Source organism: Dipodomys merriami, unplaced genomic scaffold, assembly GCF_024711535.1.
Source record: "Dipodomys merriami isolate MVZ:Mamm:240054 unplaced genomic scaffold, mDipMer1.0.p SCAF_44, whole genome shotgun sequence".
NCBI lineage: Eukaryota > Metazoa > Chordata > Mammalia > Rodentia > Heteromyidae > Dipodomys > Dipodomys merriami.
In genome coordinates this window covers 3,919,994-3,935,271 of record NW_027206002.1, presented here as the reverse complement: position 1 = coordinate 3,935,271, position 15,278 = coordinate 3,919,994, and the positions used below count along the sequence as shown (strand labels likewise).

Here is a 15,278-nt window from a genome sequence, read left to right as displayed (position 1 = left end):
GAGAATGATGAGAGGGCAATGAGTGAGAAACAAAGTAGAACTACACAAATAGGCCAATGAAAAAAATCTGGTTTGTACATAGATGGCTGATTTTGTAACTAATTGGTTGCTCTTCTTCTTCTTTTTTTTTGTTTTGTCGGTCGTGGGGCTTGAACTCTGGGCCTGGGCACTTTCCCTCAGCTCTTCAGCTCAAGGCCAGTGCTCTACTGCTTAAGCCACAGCACCACTTCCGGTTTTCTAGTGGTTTATTAGAGATAAGAGTCTCACGGAGTTTTCTGCCTGGGCTGGCTTTGAGCTGTGATCCTCAGGTCTCAGCCTCCTGAGTAGCTACGGTTACAGGCATGAGCCACCAGTGCCTGGCTTGTTGCTCTTCTTAAAAAAGAAAACGCTGATACCACATATTAATGGAGAGAAATAAATAATAATGGCAACTGAGGGGCTATAAATTCTCTTCCAGTCTGCCACAAAAAAATGGCCATCAGGTAGGAGTGAATGTTTCAGAATTCAACAGTAAATGTGGCTCAGTCATGACTACAGAGCTGCTGAGAAAAACGTTAAGTGATATATCTATCTGAATTATATTTAACATCAAAACAATTCCTCCCAATTTCAAAACACATCCCTACCTTTCCAGAGCAGCAGAAGAGGATGACAAGAAACACCGGCAGAGCCACAGTTAAAATGTAGACCACCCAGAGCCACGGGCGCTCCTCAGCTGCCTCCAGCATCTGCCCCACTACACCTGGCTGCAAAACAAGGCAGAAAGCACTGTCTTCTAACATCAAATGCAAACTACATTATTTATCCCTCTGTTCAGTTACAGCAGTGCCACTACCTAGGTTGCTCCTTTCTCAAAGGGTTCAAAGCTAAGTAGGGTTTTTTGTTGTTTTTTAATTTTAAAAAGTTTTTTTTTTTTGGTTGGTCTTGGGCTTGAACTCTGGGCCTGGGCGCTGTCCTTGAGCTCTTCAGCTCTATCGCTGGAGCCACTTCCTTAAGTAGTTTCTTTGTTTTTGGATGCCTATCCTCGGGAAAGAACTCAGGTCCTGGGCACTCTGTCTGAGCTTCTGAGCTCAAAACTAGTGTTCTACCACCACTTGAGTCACAGCTCTACTTCTGACTTTTTGGTGGATGACTGGAGGCAAGAATCCCACAGATGTTTCTATCCTGGCTGGCTTAGAACTGAGATCTCAAATCTCAGCCTCTTGAGTAGCCAGGATTAAAGGCATAAACCACTCACCAGTGCTGGCAAGAAATGGTGGCTTATAGTATCTCAGGCATCACAATTAAATTCTTCAGTCACAAGAACAGTTGTCTAAAAATTCTACACATGAATAAACTATGAATAAACATTTTTAGAGTGTGCTAAAATGTGTTCCAAATGGCAATTAAGTCATACACACCCTGCACATAACACAGGAGAGACTCTAAAGCTACTTAGTGATAATAAAATGAGATCCACAGTTATACTTTAGGTAATGTTATTTCCCAAAAAGAGAAAACCACAATGACAGCATTGACAAACTACTTCCATTACCTCTAATAACAAATACAAACCTCAGCAGCTCCATCCGCAGCTTTCTTCAGACCCCATCCATCATTAGCCCAGTCATCAACTACTCTTCGATCACCACTGATGATAAAGTTGTCAAAAAAAATGTCAGAAGTCATGGACCACAGCTCCAAACCAATAGCACTAAAAGGAGTCATTCTGAAAGGTTCTAGATCTTCAAAGAAATCTGGATTTGGTATTTTTCTGGGTTTCCATATTCCCTAAAAAAAAAGTTTCAAAAAATTATTTCAGGTAAGGAACGCAAAAAAACTGACTGCATCAAGGAGGACAAACACTAACTTTGTAAAAATTAAGTGAACAGCAGGAAAAAAGCAAATGACAGCAATGTGTTATTGATACTGGGTTGTGAATTCAGCAGTTCTGTTTGTTTTGATAGCACTATACCAGCTTTTTGCTGGTTAGAGACAGTCTTACAAACTTTTCTGCTCAGGATGGTTTCAAACTATAATTCTCCACCTTACAGATTTAACCGTAACCACTCTACATACATCACCTTGACAATAAAATTAAAAAAATAAAAACTACAATCCTTCTGATCTCAGTTTCTTCAGTAGTTTAGGATTACAAAGTATCTAGCCAATTACAACTGGCTGTTACTGCTAGTGAAGGTTTGTAGTTGTTGTTTTGCAGGCATAAGAGACTTGAATTCAGGGCTTGGTCACTGTCTCTGAGCTTTTTCACTCAAGGCTAGCACTCTTACCAGTTTGAGCCACAGCACCACTTCTGGTTTTCTGGTAGTTAATCCGGAGATAAAAGTCTCACTGTTTCCTGCTGAAGGCCAGCTTTGAACTGTGATCCTCAGATCTCAGCCTCCTGAGTATCTACAGATGTGAGCCACTGCAGACTGACTCACATCTATAGATACTGTAGATTGTTTTGTTTTTGGTCGGTCGTGAGGCTTGAACTCTGGGCCTGGGTACTGTCCCTGAGCTCTTCAGCTCAAGGTGAGCGCTCTACCGATTCACTTTTTTTTTTTTTTGGTTGTGGGGCCTGAACTCTGGGCCTGGGTGCTGTCCCCCAGCTCTTCTGCTATAGACCAGTGCTCTACCACTTGAGCCCCACTTTCAGCTTTTTCTGTTTATGTGGTGCTGAGGAATTGAACCCAGGGCCTCATGCATGCAAGGCAAACACTCTATGACTGAGCCATCTTCCCAGCGCCAGGCTCATTGTTTTAAACATTTCTGATATCCATGACCCTTGTTCAAAACTAACACCTCAAGTCATCTACCAGTGGCTCATGCCTATAATCCTATAATCCCTGATCTCCATCTACCAAAAAAGCCAGAAGTGAAGCTTTGGCTCCAGTGGTAGAGCCTTGAGCTTCAAAGAAGCCCAGGGGCAGTGCCAGGCTGTGTTCAAGCCACAGGACCAGCACCAAAACAAAACAAACAAAGAAAAACACCAAAAAACCCAATACCTCACTCTGGCCCATTACAAAAACCTCTGATTACATCAACTGCTTTTTGGGAGTTGGAGTATTAAGTCAGTAAAGACTTGGTGGCAATTTAAACTAAAATGCAGTCTTCAACTAGTGTTCACTTCTAAGTAACCATCTAAAAATACTACAAACCCCTAAACATGTAAAAGGATGCTTCATTAAGTAGCCACCAAAAGAATGACTAAATGGTAATTTTTAATTTTTTTTTTGGGTCCGGTTGTGGGGCCTAAACTCTGGGCCTGGGCGTTGTCCCTCAGCTCTTCAGCTCAAGGCTAGTGCTCTACCACTTGAGCCACAGCGCCACTTCCAGCTTTTTTCTTTTTGTTTATGTGGTGCTTAGGATTCAAACCCAGGGCCTCAGGCATGCAAGGCAAGCATTCTACCACTGAGCCACCTTCCCAGCCCCTAATTTTTTTTTTTAAATTTTTAATTTTTTGCTAGTCCTGGGGCTTGAACTTGAGGCCTGGGCCTTGTTCCTGAGCTTCTTTTGCTCAAGGCTAGCGCTCTACCACTTGAGCCACAGTGCTCCTTCTGGCTTTTCTGTTTATGTGGTACTGAGGAATTGAACCCAGGGCTTCATGCATGCTAGGCAAGTACTCTACCACTAAGCCACATTCTTAGCCCCAAGAGCCTGTCTTTTTATAGATGAAGTTACTGAGCCAAGCAATTTTCTAACCTGTTACCACACTAATTCCTATCAGTCCTCTATGTCACAAAGATGGACAAACGATATCAGGATCCTGTGGCTAAAGCACCTCTGCTATATCAATCACATTAGGTATGCAAATCACAGGTTCTTCATTCTCTTGAAAAGAGTACATTTCCTTGTAAAGGTTAAAATGTGTTTGTGACTTTAACTATAAGTATCACTATTTCACAATACTGTGAAAGATGTGAAATTTATGTAATCACCTAATCTCACTTTAAAAAAAAAGAAGTGAGAGAAGGGATGGGTTAGGAGCATGGGTGGCAATGTTGTCAGACACCTTGTATTCATATACTGTTTTGCAGAATGGGAACTTCTTTGTACAACTACTTAAAAATAATAATAAATCATTAAAAAAAAGAAAAGAGCACATTTAACAAAAAGAAAATAAAGGCCACTCAGAAGAGTGAGCACTGGGACCTGGAAACCAATTATCCCTGTTTGTTTTAAGCAGACATAATAAGCAACTATGAATGTTTTTTTCTCTTTACCAACAGTTAACCTACAAAACTAAGTTGTCTCTCAACATATGAAGTTTATGTCCTACTTAATCATGAAAAGCACTTCAGATAAAACTCCTAGATGGACAAACATTAATAATAAAATCAACTCAATAATCAAAAAGTACAAACCTGGTAATTAGGATTGTCAATCATGGGAGGTTTCCATTTGCCCTTATAATTGGGGTTGTCAATCATAGGCCGCTGCCAGACACCACACCCAGGAGCTGACTCACATTTAGGATTGGCAATCTGTGGAGCCTCCCACTCTCCATCCATATCCTCATCCCTGTAGAGATGTAATATAAACAACAAATTACCAATGGGTTCTGGGATGAAGAACTATGAACATCCGGCCAACCCAGCATTCCCAGGAGATCCTGGTGGAATGCGCTGTACTACAGAATACCATCTTCTTTCTCATTCAACAGAATGGCCTTTTTTAACAGATACATTTCAAAAAATGATAAAATACAATTACATTTATAGACCTCTCTCCTTAAGTTTGGGCATTTTGGCTGTATTTAACCAAAATTTAATTTAAAACAAAAAAGAAAAACAGGTAATTTAGAATCTTAACTCCAAAAAGAAAATAGGTAATTTAGAGTCTTAACTCCAATTCTTACCAATCCTCTGGCTTCTCTGCATCTGGATCAGGTATATATTCGAGCTCATAATCTAACCAGCCATCAGGTTTTGTGGCCTCCTCATCTGGAATCTTAGCAGGAGCATCTTCATCCCTTATACATAAGGAAAGCACCAATTATGACAATACTGGCCAGAGAAGCAGAATATAGTGCCTTTTTATTCTTTTTAAGTAATTCATTTACTTGTGAGAAACTGGTCATTCTTTTTTTTTTTTGGGTCCAGTTGTGGGCCTGGGTGCTGTCCCTCAGCTCTTCAGCTCAAGGCTAGCACTCTACTACTTGAGCCACAGCGCCACTTCCAGCTTTTTTTTTCTGCTTATGTGGTGCTGAGGAATCGAACCCAGGGCCTCATGCATAAAAGACAAGAGCTCTACTAATAAGCCACCTTCCCAGCCTGAAAAACTGGTCATTCTTAACCTTCAAATGAAAGTTAATATTTAAAGCTAACATTTACCTGACAATATTTAATTTTGACAATTACTAATCCAAACAAAGCCACATTCAATCAAGTTTCTACACATTTGGCACAAAACTAATTGGAGTGTGTGTGTGTGTGCGCGTGTGCGTGTGTGTGCACACGCGCGCACTTTGGGGCTTGCAGGACACTGAATCTGAGCTTTTTTGCTCAAGGCTAGCATTCTACCCCTTGAGCCACAGCACCAGATCCAGCTTTTTCATGTTTAGCTGGAGATAAGAAACCTTCCTCAGGGCTGGGAAGGTGGCTCAGTGGTAGAGCGCTTGCCTTGCATGCATGAGGCCCTGGGTTTGATTCCTCAGCACCACATAAGCAAAAAGAAAAAAGCCGAAGTGGCGCTGTGGCTCAAGTGGTAGAGTGCTAGCCTTGAGCTGAAGAGCTGAGGGACAGTGCCCAGGCCCAGAGTTCAGGCCCCATAACCGGACCCAAAAAGAAACCTTCTTCACCAAATTTCCTGCCCAGCTTACTTTGAACCATGATTCACAGATTTCTGCCTCCTGAATAGTTAGGATTACAGAGTAGTTAGGATTATAGGCCTGAGGCACCAGCTCCTGGTTTAACATCTTTTTAATTTATTTAGTCGATCATGGGGCTTGAACTCTGGGCCTTGGTGCTGTTCCTCAGCTCTTCAGCTTAAGGTGAGCGCTCTACTGCTTGAGCCACAGTGGCACTTCTGGTTTTCTGGTGGTTAATTGTAGACAAGAAGTGTCATGGACTTTGCTGCCAATTTAATACTTCTAGAAAGTATTTGTAAATTATCTATCTAACAAAGTCATATTATTCAGAATAAAGAACTCTTACAACTCAATAATAAAATTGACAATTAGAGACTTAAGTTATTAAGCATTATTAATAATCCCAACCAAAAGAGGGCAACAACCTAAAACCTTGCTCATCAACTACAGAATATAGTATTATCTATGTTACAAGATAATCAACCTTTGAAAGAAATGTATTTTTTACATGTTTCCAAATGTTCAACTTCAAGCCGGGAGCCAGTGGCTCACGCCTGTAATCCTAGCCACTCAGGAGATCTGAGTGTCACGGTTCAAAGCCAGACTGGGCAGGAAAGTCCGTGAGACTATTATCTCCAATAAACCACTAGAAAACCAGAAGTGACACTGTGGCTCAAGCGGTAGAGCGCTAACCTTGAGTTAAAGAACACAGGGACAGCACCCAGGCCCAGAGTTCAAGCCCAATGACCAAAAAAAAAAAAAAAAAAAAAAAAAAAAAAAAAAAGTTCAACTTCAGAAACATTTATGCTGACTAAAAGAAGCCATATTCAAAAAAATCATATATCATACTACTCTGTTTACATGAAATGCCCACAGGACCTAATCTGGGCAGGAAAGTCCAGGACTCTTAATTTTTTATGTGGTACTGATGAATCAACCCCAGGGCCTCATGCATTTCAGGCAAGCACTCTACCACTAAGCCATGTTCCCAGCCCCAACCAAAGATGCTTTTTTTTTGTCAGTCTTGGGGCCTGAACTCTGGGCCTGGGTGCTATCCCTCAGCTCTTCAGTTCAAGGGTAGCACTCCACCACTTGAGCCACAGTGCCACTTCCAGCCTTTTCTGCTTATGTGGTACTGAGGAATCGAACCCAGAGCCTCATGCATGCAAGGCAAGCATTCTACCACTGAGCCACCTTCCCAGCGCCTCTGCCTGAGATGCTTATCTCCCATTAACAACAAAAGCTTGAAGTGGAACTGTGGCTCAAGATGTAGGTAGAGTACTAGGCTTGAGGAAAAAAAAAAAAAAAAAAAAAGCTAAGTGAGAGCATCAGGCCCTGAGTTTGAGCCCCGGGACTGATACGCATGCTTGCGTGCACGCGCACAAAGGTAAAATTGAAGTGTGCTGATAACAAACTACCATCATTTTTAAATTCTGTGGTTTATAAAATGGCATGAGAAAATGTAGATAACCACTACTGGTCCCCTTTTCAACTACAGATAATAATTTCTGTTTTCTCTTTAATACTAAAACAGATTTCTCTCTTCTGTTTTCTTTTTTATTATCACACTTGATGTTCACTGTGGGTTATTTAATCAGATCTTATACTACCAACATTTGGCTACATCAACAGGTGTGAGTAGCCCTGTGAATGTAAGTAAAGGTTCTTTTACACTCAAGGATGGGTCCCCAAGACTCACCAGTCATCTGGCTTGACAGCATCTGGATCCGGTATTTTAGGTCTTTCATCCCAGTCCTCAGGCTTCCGGTCTTCTGGATCCTCAATTTCACGTGAAGGATTTACAGCAGGAGTCATGTCATTTAGCAGATTTCCACTGTTTACAACGGACTGGTCAACTAATATTTCAAAAGTATTATCTGGATTCAAGACTGGAAAAAGGTTAGATGCAATTCAAGTTAGTTAACCACTCATTTCCATACTCCTTTCACACTACAACATTAAAATGTGGAAATGTGACATTTGCCAGGCATCAGTGGCCAAGCCTGAAACCCTATTCAGAGTTGAAATTAACTGTCCAGGTACTGAAGCATTCAAAGTCAGTTCAACTGCTGGGCCCTGGTGGGTCATGCCTGTAATCCTAGCTACTACAGGATTCAAGAACAGTGGTTCAAAGCCAGCCCAAGCAGGACAGTGGATGACTCTATTCTCCAATTACCTATCAGAAAACCGGAAATAGTGTGGTAGCTCAAAGTGGTAGAGCGCTAGCCTTGAGCAAAAAGAGCTCAGGGATAGCACCTAGACAACAACAACAAAAAAAGTCAGTTCAACTAATAATTTTGAAAAACTATACATCTAACTCTACTATATATCCTATTATTTCATTTTATCAACAAGAATCTAAACAAGGGCAGGAATGAAGAAGTATCAGTGAATTAACTCTTAATAGGACATAAAAGCATGTTTCTGTTTTTTGTGGTGCTGGAGGGTTGAACCCATGTTCTTGTGCTAGGGAAGCACTCTTACCATTGAACTCTACTTTCACCATTGAACTATACTTTCAGACTCAAAAGTATATTGTGGTTTTTTTTTGTTGTTGTTGTTGTTTTTGCCAGTCCTGGGTCTTGAACTCAGGGCCTGGACTTTTTGCACAAGGCTAGGCTAACTCTACCACTTGAGTCACTGCACTACTTCAGGTATTTTTTGGTGGTTTTGAGGAACTGAACCCAGGGTACCCAGGACTTCATGTATGCTAGGCAAGCACTCTATTACTAAGCCACATTCCTAGCCTCCCAAGAGTATGTTCTTCAAATGGTATCAAACAGCCGGGTGGTGCTGGTGGCTCACAGCTATAATCCTAGCTACTTCAGGAAGCTGAGATCTGAGGATCATGGTTGAAAGCCATCCTGGGAGACTTATTATTTCCAATTAACCATCTAAAAAGCTTAAGTAGAGTTGTGGGCCAAGTGGTAGACCACTAGACTTGAGCAAAAAAGCTCAGGGTCACAGCTTAGGCCTTGAGTTCAAGCCCCAGGACTGGCATTTACTCATGAGCACACACATGCACACATGCACACAGAGTCCTCGCTCAACAATAGAAGAGAAACTTCTTTTTAGTGCTGACCAATAAAGAAGTTCATTCTACCACAAAGATACAAGATTTCTTGCAGGCTCCAGTATTCTCCAGGCATCTTTTGAAAACCTCATGTCTTTAAAAACCCAAACTAATGTTTTTTCTTACTTAATGTGTAAAGATGTGTTTTCTTATCAGTAAAATAGGTCTTCAGATCTGCATCTGGCCTTTTAGCGTGCTTTTCTTCATATACACCTGTCTTGGGGTTTTTGTGGCGAAAGATGAAGTGCAATTTATAGTCTTCTCCACATTTATCTGGACCAAACATAATCGTATAGGGGGTCTTGTCATGGAATTGATCCTTCAGAAACAAAGATGAATAATTTTAAGTAAATCTTACCAGTGTTCTAAAGCAACCTTTCATAAGTATGTTTTCTCTTACAAAATTCCAAATAAATTAGTTATACACTTATAAGTTGGCTACTGTATAAATTTCAGGCACCAATGAAAAGAAATAATTAGCAATCATTAGAAAACAATATATTTAAGTACTTAAGAAAAGAAGTTAATGCATGTATTTTTCAAAAAAGTAAAATTAAGTTTGCTAAAACTAAAACACAAATCAGAAACCAGTGAGAATCAAAGTGTTGCTGGTAACTTTTAATGTGACATTTCAAATAAAAAGCACATTAATGTCAAAATTAATATTTTAAATACTCTAAGAGATAAAAATTAACAGAGAGGAGGCTTTTTCTTTTTTTCCTTTATTTTCTTGTTTTATAATATCTTCTTCCCTTTCTTTTTTTTTTTTTTTTTTTTTTGTTTTTTTTTTTTTGGTCGGTCGTGGGGCTTGAACTCTGGGCTTGGGCGTTGTCCCTCCGCTCTTCAGCTCAAGGCGAGCGCTCTACCACTTGAGCTACAGCGCCACTTCCGGTTTTCTGGTGGTTTATTGGAGATAGGAGTCTCACGGTATCTCCTGCCGGGGCTGGCTTTGAACCGCGATCCTCAGATCTCAGCCTCCTGAGTAGCTAGGATTACAGGCGTGAGCCACCAGCGCCCGGCTTCTTCTTCCCTTTCTAAGATTTAATTTTTTTAAAATATTTGTGCAAGGCCAGTCACACAACAAACAGGTACCTACCAGGTTGAGTTCTGGTGTTTTGGAAAGTAGTTTCACATAGGCACCACCACATTCTATTCCATTTTGGAAATTAACCTCATACCTAATTTGAGAGAGAAAAGCAAAACACCTCATGGCATTCTGAAAGATTAGATCTTATAATTTCTTTACCCCACCCTAGTTAAAGGTTTTATCACAAGCCATATGATTGTATTTAGAAAAGATTCCATTATCTACTGTTTTTTGTATATCTACTAAATCCCACAAAAATAACTAAGAAAAATAAAACTAAACCTTAAAGCAGATTCCCAATAAGCTTTTGCAAAATTCAGATGTTCCTTTACTATGAAAGAAATAACTAGTTTGTTTCAAAAACAATCAGAAAAATAATCTCAGGATTCTAAATTTATTAGAATAGTGTGTGTGTTTGTGTGTATATATTCTCTAATTTTTCAACAGTTTTCTGATGTCCTCTTAAATTACCCTTTCTATATATTTTTTTTTTTGGGGGGGGGGGGGTCCGGTTGTGGGGCTTAACCTCTGGGCCTGGGAGCTATCCCTCAGCTCTTCAGCTCAAGGCTAGCGCTCTACCACTTGAGCCACAGCCCCACTTCCAGCTTTTTTTTTCTGTTTATGTGGTGCTGAGGAATCGAACCCAGGGCCTCGTGCATGCTAGGCAAGCACTCTACCACTGAGCCAACTTCCCAGCCCCCTTTCTATAGTTTTTAACAAACAAGCATTTCACTTACTGAACTATGAGAGGCTTGGTATCAAATAGGAAGGGCTTGTTCAATTTAGCAGAGATGGCATGATGCTTGGCCCGAGACATCAATACAAGTCCTTTATCGCCTGGAAGCTTTGTTTCCTTCATTTCATCTACCTCCCACTTTCCTACAAAACAGAAAAAAAAAAAAAGCTCTCCACTTCTTAACTATACCTTTGAAGGTTTTTTAAATGGCAACCAACTAAACTCTGTGTTATATAAGTCTATTGTACTGATAATTTTTTTTTTGGGGGGGGGGTCCAATCGTGGGGCCTGAACTCTGGGCCTGGGACGCTGTCCCTCAGCTCTTCAGCTCAAGACATCGCTCTACCTCTTGAGCCACAGTGCCACTTCTGGCTTTTTTCTTTTTGCTTATGTGGTGCTGAGGAACCGAACCCAGGGCCTCATGCATTCAAGGCAAGCACTCTACCACTGAGCCACCTTCCCAGCCCCTGTACTGATAAATTTTTAACATACTTCATTATTCCATGACAGCTGGGCTATTAATACAAAGTATACAAATATTTATCAAACAGTAGGATATCCAACATATTCATTATACCAATGCCTTGAAAATAACTTCCTCTAATATACAGCATCACAGGTGATTACTTATATAAGTCTGATCCTATCACATAGGTCTACTTCTATCACATAAGACAATATACAAAGATGTTGCAATTCCCAAGGAGTACTTTTTGAAACTAGCTAGTCTTAAGAGATGCCATGGAGATCCATCACTTCCATCTGCTAGACAAAATGAAATTCTCACCATCATATTTGGCAATTTCATCATCAGTGTCATCTTTCTTGGCTTTGGATAAAATCCACCTGTAATTAAAGATAAACCTCCAAATTAAAGATTCAAATGACAGTTGATCAAGTGAAGGGAAACAATATATACATATATGAATCATCTATCCTCCTCCTGATAGCCTACTTAACCTTTGTCATTATATGTCTGTCATACATTAGTGATAATGCATTGTGTTCAGTTTACAAACCAAGAAAAAAAAGGGTACCAAAGTTATGAGTCTCATGGACTTTCCTGCCCAAACTGGCTTTGAAACGTGAGCCTCAGATGTCACTCAAAGTCCTAAATAGCTAAGATTACAGGATTGAGCCACAGGATTAAGCTCATTGGACTATTTTTTAAGGCTCAAGACAAAATTTTCCAAACAACAAAATCTAGGGTAGAGGAAGAGGGAAAAGAATGGGAGCAATACGAATGACCAGTTCCAAAAGTCTATATTCCCAAAGAGACATACAGATTAGATAGATAAAAGGCTATGGTCCAAAACAAATGATGCCCACCTTTTATGATTTTTCTACCTAGGAAAACACTTACCCTGACAGAGAGCCTCTATCAAAAGAATCAGCAAAATAAACTTCTCCTGTTGGAACTGGAGCTTTGTAGGTGACCTATGTTAAATACAGAAGTGAATTAGGAATTGAAATTTTAGCTAAACCTAAAGGTTCACAAGGGATTAAGGTTCACAAATGCTGTAATCCCAGCACTTCAGAGGCTAAACTCGAGAATCACAAATTACATACAGGTTACACTACATAGCAAGACCATGCCTCAAATTTTTTTTTTCCAGCCAGGCACTGGTGGCTCATCCCTGTAATCCTAGCCACTCAGCAGGCTAAGATATGAGTTTTACAGCTCAAAACCAGCCAAGGCAAGAAAGTCTGTGAGCCTCTTTTTTTTTTTTTTTTTTTTTTGTCAGTCGTGGGGCTTGAACTCTGGGCTTAGGCACTTGAGCTACAACTTCATTTCTGGCTTTTTGCTGATTAGAGATAAGTCTCTCCAGATTTGTCTGCCCAGACTGGGCAGACTGATTCTCAGCCTCCTGAACAACTAGGATTACAGGCATGTAGCACTACCACTGGCACCCAGCTACCAGCAACAGTCTTTTCTCAATAGAATTAATTTTCCTGGCTTGTTTTAAATTGCCATGAAACTTTCATAGCTACCCCTTGAAAAATAAAATTTTTCTTTTCGTTTTTCTTTTTGGTCGGTTGTGGGGCTTGAATTCGGCCTGGGTGCTGTCGCTGCACTCTTCAGCTCAAGGCGAGTGCTCTACCACTTGAGGCACAGTGCCACGTCCGGTTTTCTAGTGGTTTATTGGAGATCAGAGTCTCTCGGCTTTTCCTGCCAGGGCTGGCTTTGAACCATGGTCCTCAGATCTGAGCCTCCTGAGTAACTAGGATTATAGGCGTGAGCCATGGGTGTCCAGTAATTTTTTCTTTTTTAATCAGTTGTTGGGCTTGAAATCAGGGCCTGGGCGCTCTCCCTGAGCTCTTTTGCTCAAGGCTAGTGCTCTACCACTGAGCCAGAGGACCACTTCTAATTTTCTAGTGGTTAATTGTAGTTTCCTGCCTGGACTGGACTTGAACTGCAATCCGCAGATATCAGCCTCCTGAGTAGCTAGGATTGAATTTAATCCATATGGACCTCTGGCAATATAGAACAAAGCAAACATCAGTTTTGTTATCTTAACAAACTTTGCTTTTCCTTTGAAAAGATCCAAATTCATTCTATGTTTAATTTTACTTATTTTTGTCGGTCGTGGGGCCTGAACTCGGGGCCTGAGTGCATCCCTCAGCTCTTCAGCTCAAGACCAGCACTCTACCACTTGAACCACAGCACCACTTCCAGCCTTTTCTGCTTATGTGGTGCTGAGGAATTGAACCCAGGGCCTCAGGTGTGCAAGGTAAGCACTCTACCACTAAGCCACCTTCCCAGCCCTTTTAATTTTTTTTTTTTTAATTTTAGTAATGTAGCTCAAACTCAAGAGCTTTGAACATACTAGCACTCTACCACTGAACTACATATCCTCAACCCCTATGTTCATATTTACCATGAGGGAATAGATTCAAAAACCAATTCAAACCTTTGGAGATGGAGGAGTGCTGGTATCTGGTTTCGATTTTGAATCTTCTACCTCTTCAATGACATCATCAAGATCATCCTCAATATCAATCATATCGTCATCATGTCCATCATGAGCCTGAATAATGGCAGTTCCAAGGACCAGTAACATACACAGCAACCATCTCCCTTCCATGATCTACATATAAAAAGAATAAGATAAACTAAATGTGCTGCCTCTTATTTTAAATTTCAGAAAGACTATTAATCCTTCCCACCTTCATGTTTAAAATTAAAGCTTTCAAATCAAAGAGGTAAAAGAAACCTTAAGTATTCATTCTATAGTTAAGGAACATGAAGTCAAAGGGATTAAGGAACATTACAATGAAATAACAGAGATGAGCCAGGGGCCTGTGGCTCACGCCTGTAATCCTAGATACTCAGGAGGCTGAGATCTAAGGATCATGGTTAGAAACCAGTCCAGACAGAAAAGTCCTTGTGAGAATCTTATCTCCAATTAAATCACTCAAAAACCAGAAGTAGTGCTGTGGCTCAAAGTGGTTGAGTGCTAGCCTTCAGCAAAGGAGCTGAGACACTACCCAGGCCCTGAATTCAAGTCTACAACCCACCAAAAAAAAAAAAAAAAAAAGGAAGAAATAACAGAGATAACTTAATGATTTATATGGACACTGCTGTTGTTCAAAAATCAAGCATGGACATATTTTCAAATTAGTGTATAAGGATTCCACAATACAAATATAAAACCAAGGACTAGCCACTTATCTCTAATCTTCTAAGCAACTAAATCCCTTGTGCAGGGGCTGAGAATGTGGCTTAGTGGTAGAGCGCTTGCCTACCACACATGAAGCCCTGAATTCAATTCCTCACTAACACATAAACAGAAAAACTGGAAGTAGTGATGTGGCTCAAGTGGTGGAGCACCAGCCTTGATCAAAAGAAGCACAGGGACAGTGCCCAGGACCTGAGTTCAAGCCCCAGCAAATGATCCTATATCCGGATTCTACATTTGTTACTTAAAATCTTTTTTCTTTTTATTGATCCTGGGGCTTGAACTCAGCCTCTTTAGCACTCTACCATTTAAGCCACAGCACCACTTTCAGCATTTTCTGCTTATGTGGTACTCAGGAATCGAACCCAGAAGATCATGCATGCTACAAGCACTCTACCACTAAGCGACATTCTCAGCCCACTCTAAATCCTTTCAATGGAAGTTGATGTAAAAAATCTACATTCTTTAGCTAGCATTCACAACCATTTCCTTCAAGAATCCTCCACTCGCCCCAGTCAACACTACCTCCCTCATGCACACTAAAGCATATAATTCATTTTCTCCTTCTGTTCATTGAATGTAAAACATATACACGCATGTGTACGTGTGCACACATGAGCACACACACACACAAACTAAAATCACCCTGAAACACACAAGTACTGTTTTCCAGTTAAGTTTTTCTTTCTGACAAATGGTGGATTCTGCTCATCTTTCTGACCAACAGCTACAATTACTTTTGCCCACTGGTTTGTTTTCTCTCAGACCATGGTTTCTTCCCTTGATCTATAATCAGTACAAAAGCCCATGGTTTCAGCTAAAAATCACAACAGTAAACACACTGTTCCAAGAGTGAAGTTTGAAAGGTTAGTCAAATGTTGACAGGGATGTGGAGAAGTTGGAATTCTTAT

General features: G+C 40.5%; 1 protein-coding gene across 2 annotated transcripts in view; it reads right to left on the bottom strand.

The window, feature by feature from the left end:
* Canx (calnexin) overlaps positions 1-15,278 on the bottom strand; it is a 33,975-nt gene that overhangs the window by 4,332 nt on the left and 14,365 nt on the right. For both annotated transcript variants that reach the window (XM_069993828.1, XM_069993829.1), the window contains exons 2-12: positions 13,600-13,776; positions 12,051-12,124; positions 11,475-11,533; positions 10,689-10,830; positions 9,961-10,042; positions 8,991-9,183; positions 7,491-7,680; positions 4,841-4,954; positions 4,347-4,503; positions 1,555-1,770; positions 627-746 (exon numbers count right to left, since the gene is read on the bottom strand). In XM_069993828.1, coding sequence (XP_069849929.1) covers positions 627-746; positions 1,555-1,770; positions 4,347-4,503; positions 4,841-4,954; positions 7,491-7,680; positions 8,991-9,183; positions 9,961-10,042; positions 10,689-10,830; positions 11,475-11,533; positions 12,051-12,124; positions 13,600-13,773 — 1,521 coding nt within the window. In that variant the 5' untranslated portion in view covers positions 13,774-13,776. The remainder of the gene's footprint in view (positions 1-626; positions 747-1,554; positions 1,771-4,346; positions 4,504-4,840; positions 4,955-7,490; positions 7,681-8,990; positions 9,184-9,960; positions 10,043-10,688; positions 10,831-11,474; positions 11,534-12,050; positions 12,125-13,599; positions 13,777-15,278) is intronic.